This window comes from Festucalex cinctus, chromosome 14 (genome assembly GCF_051991245.1).
Source record: "Festucalex cinctus isolate MCC-2025b chromosome 14, RoL_Fcin_1.0, whole genome shotgun sequence".
NCBI lineage: Eukaryota > Metazoa > Chordata > Actinopteri > Syngnathiformes > Syngnathidae > Festucalex > Festucalex cinctus.
The window spans coordinates 16,259,270-16,278,412 of NC_135424.1; the positions used below are offsets into that span (position 1 = coordinate 16,259,270).

Genomic DNA, 19,143 nt, shown 5'->3' on the forward strand with positions numbered 1-19,143 from the left:
GACGTAAAATGTTCCAATGTAAACGTTGTGAAAGAAAAAGCCATTTTTAGTCACCTCAGGGGGCGGCCATTTTGACATTTGCTGTCAACTGAAAATGACATCACAGCTGTTCAGGTGTCAGGTTACGAACTTACAACCAATCACGGCTCACTTGTTTTCTGGGTTTGATTATGTGACATTCGCAAGCTGAGCCCTTAGGCCACTGTGATGTCATGTTCAGTCGACAGCAAGTGGCAAAATGGCCGCCCTGGGATGGATAAAAACAGGTGGATTTTGGTTTCGTAATTCATATTCCACAAACACAAAATGTTTAACGACTTCTATAATGGACACATTTTAGAATCTTATTTATCCTGTGTGAGGTGCGTGTTGCCTTAAGGAGGTGCTTTGTGTCATAATGTCAGCAATGTTGAGGAAAAATCAGGGCAATACATATCAAATGTCACCACCCCAGTTGATGAAATTGGATGCAGTTTTCCTTTAATTTTGACATTTGAAGAATTTTATTTTATTTTATTTTTTTTTACTACTAATAAAAGTATTTACATCATATATGCTATGAGGTATATGGACCAGTCACTTTCCCATTTGCACTAAACATTTTTTTAACCTATTTTTAAAAAATGCATCAATCACTTTATCATGGACTTGCACTTAATATAAGCACTTTGAAAAATGAAATTGAAATTCCAAAAATATAATAAAACTTTAGTTATGCAAAGTAAAGCATCTAACGATCATAAATATCAAGCTGGAAAAAACCAAGAGATCTTTCTTTCAGCTTAAAAGCACAGAACGTCACCTGCTGCCTCTTCTTAGTAACATAAACAAAATATCAGAAAATTAATCTCCTTGAGCCTGAGAAATATCATTTTAAAAGAGTCTTGATTTCAGGAAAGAAAAAAAAACATTCAACTGCGATCTGTGTGCTCCATCACATGGAGGGAAGCGTGACAGGAGTCCAGGCTGGTGAATGTCGCTGAAGAGAGTCATCATAAGCGGAGTCGTGCCCCTCCGTGCTGTTGCTGTCATACATGGGTGAGCCAGAGGAGGGCGCTGTGACCGAGTGAGCCAGGTTGGGATAGTGACTGCTGGACGCTCTCAGGAACTGGGAGCTCAGGTTCATCTCCCCCGAATGGTGGGACACCGGGGTCACTGGGGTCAGCGGTGTGTTGCTCATAGACCACAGACTGGTGTACTGACTTGATGAAGAAATAGAAACATAAGACAGGTTGTTTACACATCATTTCCAAACAAATTTGCAATGAAATGAGTGGCCAAGCCGTTGAGATGAACATATGTAACTTCAATACTAACCAGCCACAGCATTAGGAACACTTGTGTAATCAAATACAAGCCAATACTATAGTTCTAAATGTTATTTTGTTATTGCCATAGCATTTGTTTATTATTGTGCTAAAGAGATGTTTCCAATATTTTGGCTCCAAACGAACTGAAATTGGAAGGGAAAAAGTTTGGATGAAATATTTTGAAGAAAGTATTTGAAATGTATAGCTTAAAGTGCATATATTAAATGTTTTGTTTTGTCATAGGCAGCTAGGTATACAATGCAGACAAACCCACCAAAATACATTTTTGACTGATTCACATGTGAAATATATAAGTTGTACTATTCAATGACAAATAACATAAACGTCAAACAAAATACACACTCTAAAAACAGATGGATTAAAAAACAAAACGAAAAAAAAAAAAAAAAAAGGTCAAAAAGTGACCGACACAAAATTTGGGCTAATTTATTGAACCAAATACATTACCCACTAAACAACCCGAATTGTTTCTTTTTAAGGCATGATGGGCGAGTATCAATACCATGTATCAGTATTGGGATGATGCCCTGCCTTATATATTGGTATCGGTACTCGTGACACAGCTGCCCTCTTGTTTTACAATCAGGGATTAGAAATGTGCCTTTATTTCATGCAATTTTATGGGAAAAATGCTATATTGGGATATACTGTAGGCCTTATTTTAAAATTATGTGTGTGTTTTTTTTTTAATTGTCTCTGTATATATTTTTTTAAATGTTATGTATTAAAAGTACTAGTGTTATCAGTACTTAGTATCGGCATCAGTGACTATTAAAGAGTTGATTACTCGTACTGGTATCGGTATCTCTTCTGAGTGAATTTTTAACCACAAACTGAGCAGGAAAAAGATTTCACATATCTTCCAAAAAAAAAAAAAAAATCGTTGTTTTGTACAAAACAAAACAAAAATTGGGTTATTTTGCAGGTTATTCGCTTGACTCATGAGTTAAATAAATAACCCAAAAAGTTGAGTAAGACACTTTTTTGACCCAATTATTTTCGAGTGCAGGGCAGAAATTCAACAGTTTGCATTAAATTCGGTGATTTTAACATTTAGATTACAAGTTATGCACGAGCAAGTCATTTATGCCGATTCCTTCATATTTACATAAAATCATTTCATTTCTTTTGTTTGCACTTTTTTTTTTAATTTTAGTGATGCCAGCTTCAGAAGCAAAATATAAGAAAAAAAAAAATCTCCCTAAGTACACAATCATAGTCTTCACAGACTGTGAGCTGATAGTTTCGTAAAGATTGGTTTGATCCATATAGCGTCCAGGTGTCCACATGCACAAATGTGTGTGGCTCTTTAAATGTGACCACAAATAAATGTTATTTTTCTAAATAGAGAATTAAAAAAAAAAAAAAAACTGACCTGGAGTTAGCAGAGTTTGGATTGTGTGTCATGGACATCATGCTGGAGTGTGTTGGCATCTGCAGACCGCACCAGTTGTCTTGACTTGACAGCATTGGCAGACACGCTGAGGAGTTATCTGTGTAACCTGCTAACATAAACACAAGCAGTAAGGTTTAACAGTGGTTTTAATGTAAATAAGGTCAGTCACTTCAGTTAGCTTCTGTGCCATGACCCACTCGGCCTTTACCCCCTCAAATGAAGGTGTCAACATTCCTCGTCTGAAGTCACAACATTTTACAACTTCTGGGCTTCACTCAGACAAAAGCAAGTGGAATGTAGACCATGCCACGACCGGTAACATTTGTTTCACTTTCTTGTTAATAGTCGGAGAGGATGTGTTATGTATGAAAGGCAGGGATGACTCACTGGGTGAGTTAGTCCGATGGCTGTAAGAAGAGGTGCTGTAGGGCGCCGATCGGTGGGTCCTGAACGTGGAGTAGCGCTCACAACCGTGGGATGGTGAGAGGGAGATGGCACTTCCAAACTGACTGTGAGGACTTGCAGCTGCAGGAGGGCAGAGGGAGCCTGATGTGGGGAGAAACCAACCACCTACTGGCTCCAAAGAATAGACACTGGTTGTGAGTGGTGCATAAAACATCCTTCAGCCTTATATAAATGTGAATACATAAAAAATACATTTGTAAAGGGACACTTACACGGTGAATATGTTGACTGCTGGTGTTCAATTGTTTCATCTTTGATATCTTTCTCATCACATCTGCATAAATAATATTTTAAAAAAAGTCTTAATTTAGTTAAACAAAAGACAAAAGAAAAATAACCATATAACTTAAGCTGAAGTCAGAGTGTATTTATATCTAACTTAAAGAACTTACAACAAAAATATAACAAAATTACTGAATAAAATGCTATGGGTAACCATTTTGAAAATCTTATTAAAGTAAATATAAAGACAAAAATCGTTCGGTACATGTTTGGGATTTGCAAGTAGCTATAAATGTACAGGTTAAAGCTTTGCTTTTTATTAAAACGTCCTTACCTTTCCTTTGCATCCAGGAATGCCTTGGCAAATGGGTTGTGCTTTATTTTCAGAGCAGTTATCTATACAATTAAATGAAAATAATATTTTAAAATAGAAGAAACAACGTGTGCGTAAACGCAACACGTAAAGTTACGCACAACCACTATGCACATGCACGTACAAGCTATTATATTTCATTTAAAACGATATTTCGCCAACCTCTTCATTTTGGTAGGCTGTAACTGCAATAAATTGCGTTTCTGGAAAAGAATGGCTGGTGACCATCCTGCGTGGGCCTCCAACACGCACAATGTGGATGCGTGGTTCGTACTTGTGCAAGGAGTTTAACATGATCTATCGAAACAATAAAATGGCGGTTGTAAATTGTTTGAATGTAAAGACAACAAAAACTAAATAAATGAGAAGTCCCGTTCTTACCTGACCGCCCCCGTTTAGTTTATTGGTGAGTTTGACTTTGCTAAAAGAGACCGCAGCTTTCATCCAGTGTGCGCCGAAGTTTGGTGAGTCCGGGTGGATGTAGACACAGCTGGGGGTCTGAGGTTCAGGCTTCCCCCCGGGGACCCACTCCCCGCTCACGTACTTCCACCGGTGGTTGTCCGCAGATACAAAGTCCAGCAATAAAGAATACATGGCGTTCGGATCCAGTCCGGACACGTTGACTTTCATCACCGGAAACATGCGCCTTCAAGAGAACAACCGTTAAATTGGTTTAAAGTTTAAATGTCCAAATTACACGCAGTGCCAAGCTACGCTCACCTGCCGTTTTTTGTCACTATCATCTCGTTAGTGAGATCTTTAAATTTGCCCCAAAGTTCGCTGTCATCCAAGGATAGTTTCAGTTCCCTCTCCGTGGGGTCGCCCTTCTCGCTGCCGGCCTGCAGCTCACTTTGCACGGCGCTCAGGAGGTGATCCACCCGGTACTGGCCGGCCTTCCCCGGACACTCGCTCACCCCCGCCATGGACATCCTTTCCAACCGCTGCGGGGCCGAGTAACGTGAAATCGCACCAATAAATCTTACGAGTAAATCTGAAAGAGACACTCTATTATTATTTACGCAGTAGGCCTGTGGGAGCTCTCTCGGGGATGAGAAGGTCAAATATATAGACAGAAAAGAAGGTCCATTTCAGGATGGCTGCGCGGAACAAAATTGGTTGGCTCTTCATTACTTTGATCTTTGGCGGCTTGGCACCGATTGGTTGAAGGAGTCCATTGAATCCACAGGAACCCACCGTCCTGAATGAAGGAGCTTGGCCCACTTGATTACAAGAACTAGTAAATATTGACACTTAGATCAAAGCTCACCTGCACAAGCCAAACTACCCGACTGCCTACAGACATTGTATCTTTATTTATTATTATATTATTAATTTAAAACATGATATAAAAAAAAAATCACAAATCTTAAATGAAGAAGCTGTTCTTTGAGCTGAATTTATCAAAAGTCAATTAATATTGATAAACATGGCTGGCTACAAATATATTTTGACCATCCTGCATCACCTTTCCTATGGTCACAGTCTTGCCTGCAATTCCTTATAACAGACCTTATGACAGTTAGAATCTACGTCGTCATACAGCTTGCTAGAATAAATGATTCAATTAAAAAGTTAGAATATGACATTTGAAATCTTACCCATGCATTTAATTTCATGAATACAATTCACAATTTAGTTGAGTGTTGCAGGTGTAAAATGAGATCATAAAAACCAGGGATGTTCAATATACCACATGAACCCAATTGACAGTCGAAAAATGTAGGTTTGCCAAAATACAGCCATTTCTCCCATGGACTCTGAAACTGTGTTTATTTCCTATAAAATGGGGCAATGATGTCATCTACCGGTGGTTGGGCATCAGTAAAGTTGTTTCCAAGTTTGATATTTACAGTGGAGCATGCTCAGATTCGCCCCCATTTAGCACCGCTCTAAAAAATACAATTGACAAGTATACTTGTCAAAGGCAGTGAATGCAGCATAAAATAAAAAACAATGCAAACATAAGTAAAAAATATATATATATCTTCAAGCTTTCAATACAGTTTGTGATCCATGTATCAGTGTAGGTTTTATTAGCTTTATCTGCTGCATGCAAAAGACAACATATAACATTTTAGAGTGCAATTCAATGAAAACGATTGACTCCACATGAGATTGTTGACACCATTCTTAAACGCATAATGAATGTGACAGCTGTTTTGCAGTTTTACACCACATTTCAGATGTTAATTATGTATACCGCACATGTACTGAATGCTGTGTTACATTTTAATAGTACAGGTGAGTGACTTGCTAATTCCATTTTAGAAAACCCCGTTTCCACAGTTACGCAACAAAACAAAAATAAACATGAAAGGCCGAAGCGTGTAACAGCTTCATGCAAGCTTCCGTAGCTCTGTGATGTTGCGTTGTGGCTGGTTTGTGTTACTAACCAAATCTTGGACGCCTGATTCCTGCTGCGGCCAGCGATGAGAGTCTGTCTCCATGTCCAGAAGTCTGGACCCGAGTTCACAGCAAGCAGAGAAAAACAAACCGAGTCATTTAAGGGGCAGTTAAAAGACTTTTTTCAGTGTGTCCTCAATTGTTGTAAATATTACACAAGATTCCGTTTAAATGGGTCAAATCATCCACCTTGGACTATGGTCACCATGATGCTCAGATAAATATAGAACATTTTTCAACCCTGTCTGGTTAATTTTGTTTTGTAGTTTTTCAGCGGGGACTGCATGGGAAATAATCTGGTTCAGGCCAAAGTATTCAATGTGCATCATAAGTTTCTCATAAACTTTGTCTGTAAGTTTTCAAATGTAGCCACTTTCATCTGTGGGTGGCAACATATACGCACGTGAAAATTGAGTGATTGAAAAAGTCGCCCCCGCCTTTTTTTTTTTTCTACAGGAGCTTAGGTAAGTGAGATGTAAAAGCCGGAGGTGTAATAGCCAGCGTCATTTCCCACAGTCTCAGTGTTTCATTTGGCGCCTTGCTGTCCTCCTCCAACACCCCTGACAGTCACACTAGGCCACTTCCTGTGTGGGGCTGCAGCACTGTGAATTAATGTTATTGGTCTGTATGCTGCTATATGGCCCCACACAGGACAATGCAGGTGCAACTAAAAAAAAAAAAAATACCTTTCAAGTCTGGAGTCAGTCATCCTTGATTTTACATCTTAAAGGACCTTTGCACTAATCTAGGTACAAATACTACATTTAAAGGAATTCTACATTCATAGTTATTTATTTGTCTGCAATTGGCTGGCAAATAATTAACACAATTTGTTACATTCTGCTCATATTTACTTGCGCTGTTTTGGCGTTTGTAAGAAATATATATATTAGGGCTGCACAATATATCGAAAAAATATCGATATCGCGATATTGGCCCTTGCAATATGCATATCGCAAAGGCATGCAATAAGTTTTATATGGAATTTTATGCTTTTTATATGAATTTGACCAGTCAGATGCTAACTAAAATGTGCATCGCCATCCAATAGTTGAAAATTATTAAGACATAATTACAATTAATTAATTAAGATTACATGAAGGTTGCTTATTTTGCCGCATGAAAAATGTTTATATATATATATATATATATATATATATATATATATGTGTGAGCGCAAATAAAGTGGTATTTTTTACAAAACAATACTCATAATTGAATGTGTGATAGACTTCAACCGAGCTGAGTGGCTAAAAGTCTCTCTGACCAATGTTTGTGCTCCCTCCCTCTAGACAGCCTCATCCTCTCCTGGCCCATTTTGGCACGAAGGTGAGAGAAAGATTAGCCCCGCATGCCTGTGTGAGTGCGTGTATGCGTGTGCTTGTCTCAGCACCATCGTTTCACCTCACATCCAGTGTTTGCGCTTTTCTCACTCACCCCCAAGCTCCTGACATTATATGAAAATGTCAACCAGAGCCACCTGAGTCAATTTTTCGCGATGTCAGCTTTGGTTCACTGTCTGGGATTGATGCCTTGCTTTATAGTACATTTACACAATGATGACCCAGTAGGAACCTCTTATATGTATTCTTCTCAGTGTGTATTTATTTATTTATTTATTTATTTTATTTTAGCAAGTTTAACAAGTTTTGTACTGATGACAAAGGTTGCCCAAATGTTCTCACATTACATTGCCTATTGTTGTAACTTGTAAATAAATACTACTGTATATACATGTGCACCAACTAATAAACTAAATAGTAGTGTCACGTCATTTTCAACTATAAACAAAAAGCAATGGAGAAGAATACACTAAATTTCAGGAACTCAGTTTAAACTGTAAATAACATTGATTACTGTCTGGCAGGCATGCTATTATCAATCCTAAAGTTAGCCAATAAGTTTCATATCTTGACCAGAATTGTTTTCTTGTAACAGTAAAATATTGAGTCAGACTGCCTTTTATCGGGTGGATAGTAACTTCTAAATTGTGCCCTATCAACAAAACTTATTTTAAACAACTACTATGCTTTTATTTTGAAGGTCAGCTAAAGGATGTTTCCTGGGCGTTGCCGACCGTTAATGAAATTGCGTTATGAAATAATGTACGCCTGTGTTGAACCCATTATACAAAATAGGAGAGATGACTAGAAGGTTGAGCTGGCTGCATTATTTCTGGCTTTACTGCAGTTGCTATATTACAAGTTTAATATTTACAGTAGCGTTTAATTTTTGTTCGAAGGGGGAGGACACAGACCTTTCAACAAAGATTTGAAGAAATGCCAATGTGACTTTGATATTAAATTCGTGAAATAATTGCTCATTTTCATCCTATTCTTGATTGTCATCAAAGATCTGCTGTGCCTTTAACATCTTGCAACCAGACACCAATGAGTTAATCAATATTGCCAATGAATAATGACAGAGGTAAAGCAATAAAACATTTCCACACATGTAAAAACATCCTCATCACCTGGTTGACTATCGCTCGCTGCTGTGATGTGTGACCTGTACACAAAATGTCAACTTGTTAATATATTCCTAATGGTGTGCGACTTCTCAAGAGAAGCCTTAGTGTGGTGCAACTCGCACCCGATAACACTGCACACTCGGGTGACAGCACACTTTGTCTGATGGGTGCAAACTGGCTCCTAAGTAGACTCCTGAGCAAGGCAGCGTTTACTCACAGGACTGTGAAGCAGCTAACAGATTTATACAAACCCCACATGAACTGGACCTGAGCCTCTAACAATCCTGTGGCCATTTCTTTAGGTACACTTGGACAATCTGATTAGATTCAATAAGAGTACAGTTAAGTATCACAAAGTGTTATTCTATAATGCACTAATTGTTCACATGCTAGCAGTAGAAATTGCAAGTCCATGCCCCTACCTGATTTGAAGATAAATTTAAAATGAAAATTTATACTCAATTTGAGGAATCATTCACAAGCGCTGTAATAATGGATGGAAAGACTTTCTCACATCTCAAGAAATGTCATATTGTACCACGGGTTGGAAATCACACACTAAAGTGCATCTAGGTAGATTATATGAACTATTAATAAAAATACTAGTTATTGCCACACTTAATAGCAGAGTTATCAGACAAAAAAAAAAAAAAACTTCAATAGAGGGAATGAAAACATTGTACTGTATATTATGTAAACCAGGGGTGTCCAAACTTTTTCATTTGAGGGCCACATACAGAAAATCAGAAGGACGCAAGGGCCACATAATGTTATGAAGAGAAATTGTTTAGTCCTAAAAATTGTACAAATAATTTATTTGTGCTTTTGCATATTTAGAAAAATGCTACAGTATATAAACCAATTTATTTGTAATATGGCAGAAGGGTTATTAGAGTTTTGGAATTTTTCATTTTAGTTAGTTTTATTAGTTTTCAGGGTGGTTCTGTTAGTTTTTATTAGTTTAGTTCTTTAAAAATGCTTAGTTTTAGTTTAGTTTGTTAGTTTCAGTATTAGTATTACATGTTTGGTTTTTTAAATGTGTATTGTGCGCAATATTTAAAAAACACCACGAGCGCAACGTCTTCTGAAGGTGCTTTTCTATTGGCTGCTGCTACATGACGTCACTTCTGTGTGACATACTTTCAAACGTCATTATTCCGGTTTATATCAAAATAAATCTACTAACAATCACATTTGAAATCATCCCCAAAGGCTCATGCATTAAATTAATTACCAAAGACTAAAACGAAAGACATTTTTGCTATAATTATAGTTAGTTTTAGTTAGTTTTGTAAACATAAAATGTAGTTTCAGTTAGTTTTCGTTTTTTTAAAGCATTTTCGTTTTTATTTTATTTCGGTAACAATATTGTTTTTTGAATTTTAGTTAGTTTTTTCATTAGTTTTAGTTAACTAAAATAACCTTTAATGGCACCTGTTTTTCGATACCCTCCCTTCTTAATTTGACCCATCTCCAAACATTTTTGTTTTGTTTATTTTATTTGAACTGAGTCAAATGCCATTTTTAGCACATGTCGCGGGCCAATGGAAAATAGACGGCGGGCCGCAAATGGCCCCTGGGCCGTAGTTTGGACACCACTGATGTAAACATTTGAGCATTGTTAGCATAACTAGCTTGAAACAGATCTTGTATTGGATCTCATTGAATTATATGTGAGAGGTGCCTAATACCACTAGTAGACAAATAATATTAGTGTATTACTACAATAGGTACTGTATGCTGACTAAAGCCAAAGTTCAGGTTTGCTAGTTTTAAAAAAGAATAAGAAAAAGCACTTGTCAAAGGGGAAGTCAACCTCCAACTTTTCTTAATAATGTGTTCTATGCACCACCGCAAATCCAAACATTGTAGTATTCTGATTAATGTTGTGTTTGTGGAATATGAATAAAGTAGCAAAATCAACACGTTTTTATCCATTTTAGGGGCAGCCATTTTGTCACAGTTGCTCATGACTCAGGTAAAGACTAATCACAGTTCAGCTTGCCAACGTCACATGACCAAATTCAGAAAATAGGGGAGCCGTGATTGGTTGTTGCCTGAGCCCTGAGCAACTGTGATGTCATTTTCAATTGACAGTAAGTGGCAAAATGGCTGACACTCCCCCATGGAAAAATTGGTGGATTTTGCGGCATTATTCATATTCCACAAACACAATGCCGTGTTTAGGCTAGTGGGGGCACGTGAAACATATTATTGTGAAAAGAAATTGGGGTTGCCTTCCCCTTGAAGTATGTATTATGCAGTAGGAATTTTAGTAATATCCAGTACATGTGTGTACTGTATATGTTTTGGTCAATCTAATTTTGAAGGTGAGTGATGCATACTTGTGAAATTCAACATGCTGAAGATGATGACAAGATGGCCACAAACACAACAAATTACTGTATCTTGACTTGAATAAATCATTTGCTACAAATAATCATGTTTATAAATAGGACTTTAGACAGATTGATTTCCAAGATGCCAGTCGTCGACATGTTTTGGCTTACGCTCTAATTGCTTTTATTTTGAGTATTTCTCGAGGATGTGCGGAATGTACTTTTGTGGGAGGATTGAGGTGGAGCACCGGGAGCTGCTGTCTCGCCATGTTTGTCCATGCCGTGGTGGGATTTCGCACGGCTGGAAAACTTGTCAGTGTCGAGACCTCACTCGCTTTGTGAGCAAGCTCCTGATGTCTCGGAGCCAATGTGGTGGCCACAGCGGGGGCCTCGTCCTAACGTCATGCCTTGCGCAGAATGATTTTACCACTGTCACAGTCAACAACCAGGGAGACATTTTTCTATATTCTTGACGCTATGCAAACACTGATTATAAAAATACATCTCAAATGATATTATTTTCATGGTTGAGAAATCCAGGTGCAGAGAGAACAAACCCTGAAATAGTTTGACTTTAACCATGGGTGATTTTACTCAACAGGTGGTTCTATGAGCTCGTTTACCTAATTAATTAGAAACACTTGTGGCTAAGGTCAATCTGTGGCCGGATTTTTATTTTCTGAACCTGGATTCCCCAACGCTGATCATATTATACAGTCTAATAGGGTGTATGCCACGGACGGAAGAGGCGGACTGTTTTTGCACATCAGTTGGTTTCCGGTTCAGTTTGCGAAGTGGCTGCGTCAAAAATAGTTGTGCTTCCGACTTTGTGCCCATCGGTTGCGTGTTCGCAACCCGGACCGGAAACAAACTGAAGTGCAAAATCACGTCCCGCCTCTTCCGTGGCATATACCCCATAGGAATCAATACTAAAATAAATAAAATGAATAATTAAAATAAATAAATAAATAAATAAATAAATAAAAAAATAAGATAAAATAAGAAAAATAAAATAAGATAAAATCAGCCTTTCGAAAAATAATACTGTTTATTTTTAGCAAAAAAAATAAAAAATAAAAATCCACCCAGGCACTGGGCTAAAATGCAAACTTCACACCAAAGGGTAGGATCACTGAGTATTACATTTTAAATATATATTTTTTGCTTTAACTGTTTTGTTTTAACTTGCCACGTTACTCAAAGAAAGAAAAAACAACTTCTAGATTGACAGGCAAATGTACTAACTATTAATGTGTCACTTCCTTTTTACACTCCTTGTACATTGTTATCCTCTCCAATGGTAGAAAAATGCAAAATTTGTTGTGATTAAGTGGAATAATGTTACATTTAACAGGGGTAAGCTTATTTTAAATGTCTGTACATTTCTGTCTCTTTCAAATCTATCTGATTGTTGCTTGTATTTATGTAGGTGATCATAGTCATTCATTAATGACTTAATTATTAGAAATTGCTCTTATTCTTTTAGCCACAAAAGATAACTCGTAGCAGTGGTAATACTTCAATGGATACCCCAATACAATGCAAACATATTATTTTTATCTTTTTGCAAGTTCATATTACATACAAAGGGGATAATCATTTGTTTCACTACAGTACATCAGCTGACAGTGCTGGGATGACGTGACACCACTAGCCCCATAACCATGGCAATTATATGGTGGATATAATCACAACACTTTCCTCCCAAGGATGATGTTTGTATAAGTTTCCGAAGAGGTGCATTTCCAGAAGAGGACGGGGGTCAAAAGTGTGTTTGGCCATCTCACGTCTATGTGAGTAATCAGATCGCTCCTCCAGGGTCCACGCCAAACAAGAATCTACTGGAGACTGTGTTTGCTCTTAAAGTCAGGGCAAACACAGGCCCAGAGGGGCTGGTGGTTATGGCCTTGCTGTATCCTCATTGCCAGCCCTGGCTGTGTCCATCTTCCCAATATCAAACTCCATACTTACTGTATACAGATTTCACTCCATCGCCATATTTTAGTGCTAGACCTTGGTCTCATTGGTTCTTGCTTGGTTAAATACAAGTTAAATAATGGTATGAGCCAATGGATGCCAAATTATCATTTATCAAAGATGGTAGACAGACAATAAGAGAACAGACAGAAAACAGTCAGCCGGTGGTGGGAAATTGTGATTTAAAGTGAGTCCCCCTTGTATCAGTGGCTGGGAAACTGAGCACACAGAACAAATGAGAAGTAAACACGCAGCCACAGGAAGCCATTAATTGCAGCGAGGACCAATTAGGCCTCCGCAGGTGTCCTTGCCTTCGTCTTGTTTGGTCCTGCTTCACTTCAATGTCCGTCTGTGTGACGGAGCCTCTCCATCTGAGGTGAGGAAACAACGGCCGGTTTCATTTGCTGAGCAGTTTAAGGCAAAGGTTTTTCGTACTGAAAGGTCTCTAAAGTTCTTTATGGCATTCTCTTTGTCTCCTCCCCCAAGTGCAAGTCATTAGAGAGGACAATTACATCCTTTGTATAGAAGTCTTGCTTTTACAGGAGGGCTAGATAAGACAGGATCTCTCTCATGTTTGACCCCCCCCAAAGTGGATCCTCTCTGAAGCTTATTGCTGTCTTCACACCTCATCAGAACTGCAACAAGAGAGTCAAAATCAAAGTCAATCCCATGAGAGTCCTTTACGAGCAAGCTCAACTATCACTCAAAAACATATGTTTGACCCAAGTAAAGTTAAAGTTGATTTATGGAATCATTTTCTTCACTTTTCTAAGTTAACGCAAAGTTGCAGATCTGATTGTCTTCATGAATATTCATGCCACTTGAGGACTACTTTAAAGGGGAACGTGTCAGCATCACAGTCAAAACAGATGCACTTTGATTTGGAGTTTTGTGTATTTGAGCCTAGTAAAAGTGTCAAGGGGAGAGGGGCAGTAAGTCTGGCTCGTCATTCAGGAAGCTAGTGACCTACAGTAAACACCCATAATTCACTGTGAGTGTGCTGTCTTATGGTAGTTTGGCTCATCTGACTTTTCTCCGGAATCACTTATTTAAAGACAACTACAAGCATGTTTTATATTATTATTATTTTATTTGGATGGATGGATGGATGGATGGATGGATGGATAATGTGACTACTAGAGTCTGTGAATGTGCAAATAGTAGATGAGTGAGCATTTGCTATTAACAAGCTAAAGGGGAAGTCAACCAAAAGAAAAAAACAAAACAAAAAGTTCTTTACACGTTCTATGTGCCCCCATTAGTCTAAACATGGCAGCCTGATTATTATATTGTTTTATTATATAGTGTTTGTGGAATATGAGTTAAGCAGCAAAATTCACCCGTTTTTATGCATCTTAGGGGGTGTCTATTTTGCCAACTACTGTCGACTAAATATGACATCACAGTGACTCAGGGGTCATGTAACAACCAATCACAGCTCAGTTTCAGAAAACAGGCTCTGGCAACTGTGATGTCATTTTCAGTCGACACCAAGGCAAAATGGACACCCTTGCTGCTTAATTCATATTCTACAAAGTTAATATTAATCAGAATATCGTGTTTAGTTTAGACTAGTGGAGCTGCATAGAATATATTTTTGCAAAGTGTATTTTGAGGTGTTTATATATAAATATATATATATATATATTCTGAAATTTTGTACAAAAATAATGAAACAAATAATTATATTATCTCAATACTGACTACAAATACTGTTGTATCGCCATTATTATTATTATTATTATTATTATTATTATTATTATTATTATTATTATTATTATCATAATAATAATAATTATTATTATTATTATTAATAATAATAATAATAATAATAATAATAATAATATAGTGATGATTATTATTATTATAATCATCATCATCATTAATATTATAGTTTATAAAAAGTTACCAGGAAAATGAGGTTTGGCCAGGTTATAAAGTGTCACCCTTGAAACTTTAGCCTGTATACCATCTTTTTTGAAAGTGAGAGGTACTTCTAGGGGATTGATTAATGCGAAAGTTTGATACATACTTCTGAAACAACAACTTTGATTAAATTACTTTGAATATATATGTTAATTGTTAATTATTGTATCCTTGTGAAGTCATATACTGATTTGTCACAATAATTATCAACAATGACTTAATGTGGTACCATAGGAAAATAGATAAATATCAATACGTGGCAATTTAACTTTAGAAATCTCGGAAAATGTGATAATTTTCAAACGATCACCTCATTACCGAGTTATTACAAGAGTAAACTCGCGGGCTATTCATATGGTCCTTGAGTGCCCATGAATACCATGTTAGTGACCCCTGCTGTTTAATCTTATTCTGTATTATTGTGTGTTTTCACATTTCGCTCTTATCAAGAGTTTTGAATCGACATTTATGGTCATTATTGTATGGTTGTTTTAAAATAAGAAATTTAAATCTTAATTGTTTGCTAAAAAGTAATTTAAAGCTCAACTATATCTGCACTGATTAAATTCCTATTTGTTTGTTTGTTTGTTTGTTTGTTTTAACCTGTATGCTGTCATTGTGTTGTTTAGCTCGGTTTGTCAAAGGACCGTTTGTTCCAAGATAGCATAAAAATTGTGGACAGCATTTCTGGGGCGATGCACACACCAGTAAGCCACACGGTGGCGCTGCAGGAGAGATTATTAAGATAGCACAGGGACGTTCAATAAACTTTAATTCTAAAGAAATATACTGGACTGTACTTGTGTTGTAGATACCACAGTTCTGAGGTTTATTTTCCTGCCTGTGCTTGAGTGGGCAATACTTTCCCCCCTCCAGTAATCTTCCAAAAAGCAGTCATGCAGAAGCACCGATGCATGTTCTTGCCATGTCCATATTTGTACGTCCTGTGAAGCACAATGAGATGCAATGCATCAGATAATGAAAGTCAACTGACAAATGTATTGGCTTTATTATTGTATTTGATCATTCATCTATCTCAACTTGTGATGTTGCTCAATGAGGCCTGTTTTTGTAGTGACTTGTTTCTCTCTTTTTTTTTTTTAAGCCACAACGGCTCCTCCAGGCATGGTATTTATCAAACGGGTTGCCAGAGCAATAGTGGCACACACTGTCTGCTGGGTGTCAATGAGGAGCCAGAGGCAGCAACTATCTACACTCCAATGCCACCATCCATCAGTTGGGGAATAATGGTGTAATATGTCATGATGACAGATCACGACAACACATTAAGATGGTCATTAAAAAAAAGAAAAAAAAAAAAGAAAAAAGTAAGATTGTGAGGAGTTGGGGTAGTGATGTTCGATATGTTCAATACCACTGCATGGTTTATTTTCCAATACGGATTAAAATATAAGCTATTGTCAATGATACTGATCCAATACATACACTTTTTGTAAATACAACTAATTTGAAACAAATGTAGTTTATTTCAAATCACAGCTTCATAAAGAACACAAGAGTAATTTATTAATTTGAAATTCTGACCTATATTGAGGATGTTGTCAAACGCTGCCTGTTTTGTATTAGTCAAGTCAAGTCATCTTTATTTATACTAGTATAGCACTTTCAAACAGCCTTAGTTGTCACAAAGCGCTTTATAGAAATAAAAACAAAAAACAAAAAAAAACAACAACAACAACAACAAAACATTAACAGCAATACAATACAATCACAACAATAGTGGGTGATGACTGGAATTGCCAGTAAATATTTAATTTTAATAATCAATTACACAAATGTGTCGATATAATGTAAAAATATTCATTTAAATATGAAAGCACATTATATTGATTGTAAATAATATTACAATACATTATCTGATAGTTAATAATTTTGCATCTATTACATTTCTGTGGCATTTGCTCTGTATAATTTAATGACACCTAGTTTATGTCATCCTTTTTAAATGATGAACTCTCGAGGAAAATTTACATGAAATCTAGTTTTTCCTATTTGAGATTATTTCAGTGATCTACTTTAAGATGAACTCATGCAGCTATTTGTTGAACCATGGATTTATTTTGTTCCTGATTTCATAACCACATTTATTCATTTGGACAACACTAAAAGCAACAGTTTTTAGAACCGCTTGAAGCTCTGCATTTCCTCCCTCTTATCTGGTATTGTGTCTGCCTGCAGCACCTGAACGACTACATCTTATCATTCATGCCACATATTTCGTGTTGTGGTTTAACCTGACCTGTCTCACACGGTTTGGTGTGTTGCCACAACTCCTTGCCATTTTTTCATAAATGTCACAAGCCGGAACTTGGCTGTTTGGAACCAAAATAGCTCCACCCGTGACACCACCTTTTGCCATAACGCCATAAAGTCAGATGGAAGGTTTTGAAGCGTACAATTGTCCAAATTGTCTCGGTGTGATGAGGAATTAAGATTCATGGGCGTGTTGTTTGTAGACCTGAGAACTAATGACGTTTTCATCTCCAGCAAAGGCAAATGAATAGCACTAGCTCAAGCCCCCAGCAGGCAGCAATGAATACTAGTAGTGTTAGAAAATGCAGGCAGTGAGGCCTACAAACAAGGCCAATTGAAAGAGCACAATAGCAAAGGATTACACAACTTTGGGTCGCCGAGTCAGATGATAATATCATCATCATGGGGACAGGGACAGTTAAGTCTTGGTACGAATGCTCAGCCATGATCTCAGCCTGCATGTTTCAAGCTACAATAATGCACTTTGTGTATGTACAACATATAGCTAGCTAGCTAGCTAGCACACATTCCCTAATGTGACAGATTCACGCTAAATCTAGCTAGCTTGTAGCTAGATTTAGCGTGAATCTGTCACATTAGGGAATGTACACACAAAATTGTTTAATACCCCCATGTTAATGAAAGAAAAATTCAACGTGATCAGAGAAATAACTTCAATTGGACAATATAAGAAAAATAAATAAACTAAAAATTAACTAATGAAAAATCCAACATTGTTTTGAGTTGTGGTGAATTAATGATGTGGTGCCTACCACACTGAACATGGACCAAAGGAAGGAAAGACCGACAAGACTGTGGGGTTTTCTTTCATTAACAGAGGGGCAACATGTCCAAAAACACTAATGTACCCTGTGATTGGCTGGCAAAAAGGTCAGGGTGTACCCTACCGCTTGCTCAAAGTCAGCAGATTGGCTCCAGCTCACCTGCAACTGACAGAAAATAGATGGATGAAAAAAAAAGAAGGTATGGAACAGTTCCTGTTAATATTACTTACTTCAATTTCCACGAATATTAGTAGAGAGGTGGTACTTGGGCCAAAAATTCATTAACATCTGCAGTAAATTCTGTTGAGTACATTTATTCTAAACTGAATCTATTTGGTCCCACTCTAGAGTAAAATTGACAATTGGAAGAGAGTAAAAAAAGAAAAAGAAAAAAAAAAGGTCACTCAAGGGTTGAGGAACAAAACCAAAACTTCAGGTTCCTTGAGCCACACAGTGTTTGCAGTGTGCTAGTATATCACTCATGTCAGCTGGAATCTTCGTAACTCTTTTGGTCTCCTCTTGGATATAAGCAAAGAGTAGGAGTGGCATGCCTCAGGTGGTAGAGTGGCAGTCTGGTCAAGCTGAAAGTTGTGTTTGCTTTTCGACTCTTGTGCATTTTTTTTTTTAATAAACTAGCAAAATTTAGCCAAATCTCTAGCAAAATGTACTTAGAATTGAGTGAAAAATCTTTAATAGCTTTTTTTCCAGCGATAGGCAAATTTTCTTGCACACTAAAAATACTTGGAGTAAAATTCACTCTATTTTACTCTCTTCCAAATGTAAATTTTACTCAATTTTGACTAAATGTTACTCAATTTTGAGTAGTCGGACCAAATAAGACTGGGTTTAGAGTAAAATTTATTCTACAGAATTTAATGATGTATATAAAAATGATACCATAAAAACGTTACCATTTGTTGGTGTGACAGACCTTCAAGTACATCTCAATGCAGCTTATTCATTTAAAGAGAGTAGGCCTATATGACAGCATTTACCAAGCAAGTGAATAGGAAAGCTTATTTTGATGCACAATATGTATTTTCGAATGCAATTACAGAAATTGTTTGCAGTTATGACATACTGATGGACACTGTCATGCATGGTAAGTAGAATTATACTTTGGTCCTTTGATTGCTGGAAATTGCACACACAGACTTCAGGGAAATAAAAGTCAAGACACTC

General features: G+C 37.0%; 1 protein-coding gene across 2 annotated transcripts; it reads right to left on the reverse strand.

Moving 5' to 3' along the window:
* Positions 1 to 581: 581 nt before the first annotated feature.
* Positions 582 to 4,723, reverse strand: tbxtb (T-box transcription factor Tb). 2 transcript variants are annotated; one of them, XM_077495519.1, is made up of 8 exons: positions 4,508 to 4,723; positions 4,169 to 4,433; positions 3,950 to 4,084; positions 3,749 to 3,810; positions 3,405 to 3,466; positions 3,115 to 3,300; positions 2,707 to 2,833; positions 582 to 1,202 (listed from the first exon to the last, which is right to left on the reverse strand). In XM_077495519.1, exons 1-8 carry the CDS (start codon positions 4,714 to 4,716, stop codon positions 935 to 937), a joined length of 1,314 nt encoding a protein of 437 aa, XP_077351645.1. In that variant the 5' UTR covers positions 4,717 to 4,723; the 3' UTR covers positions 582 to 934. The 2 variants fall into 2 exon arrangements, with proteins under 2 accessions (XP_077351645.1, XP_077351644.1); XM_077495518.1 differs by having other exon boundaries at positions 2,707 to 2,836.
* Positions 4,724 to 19,143: the final 14,420 nt, after the last annotated feature.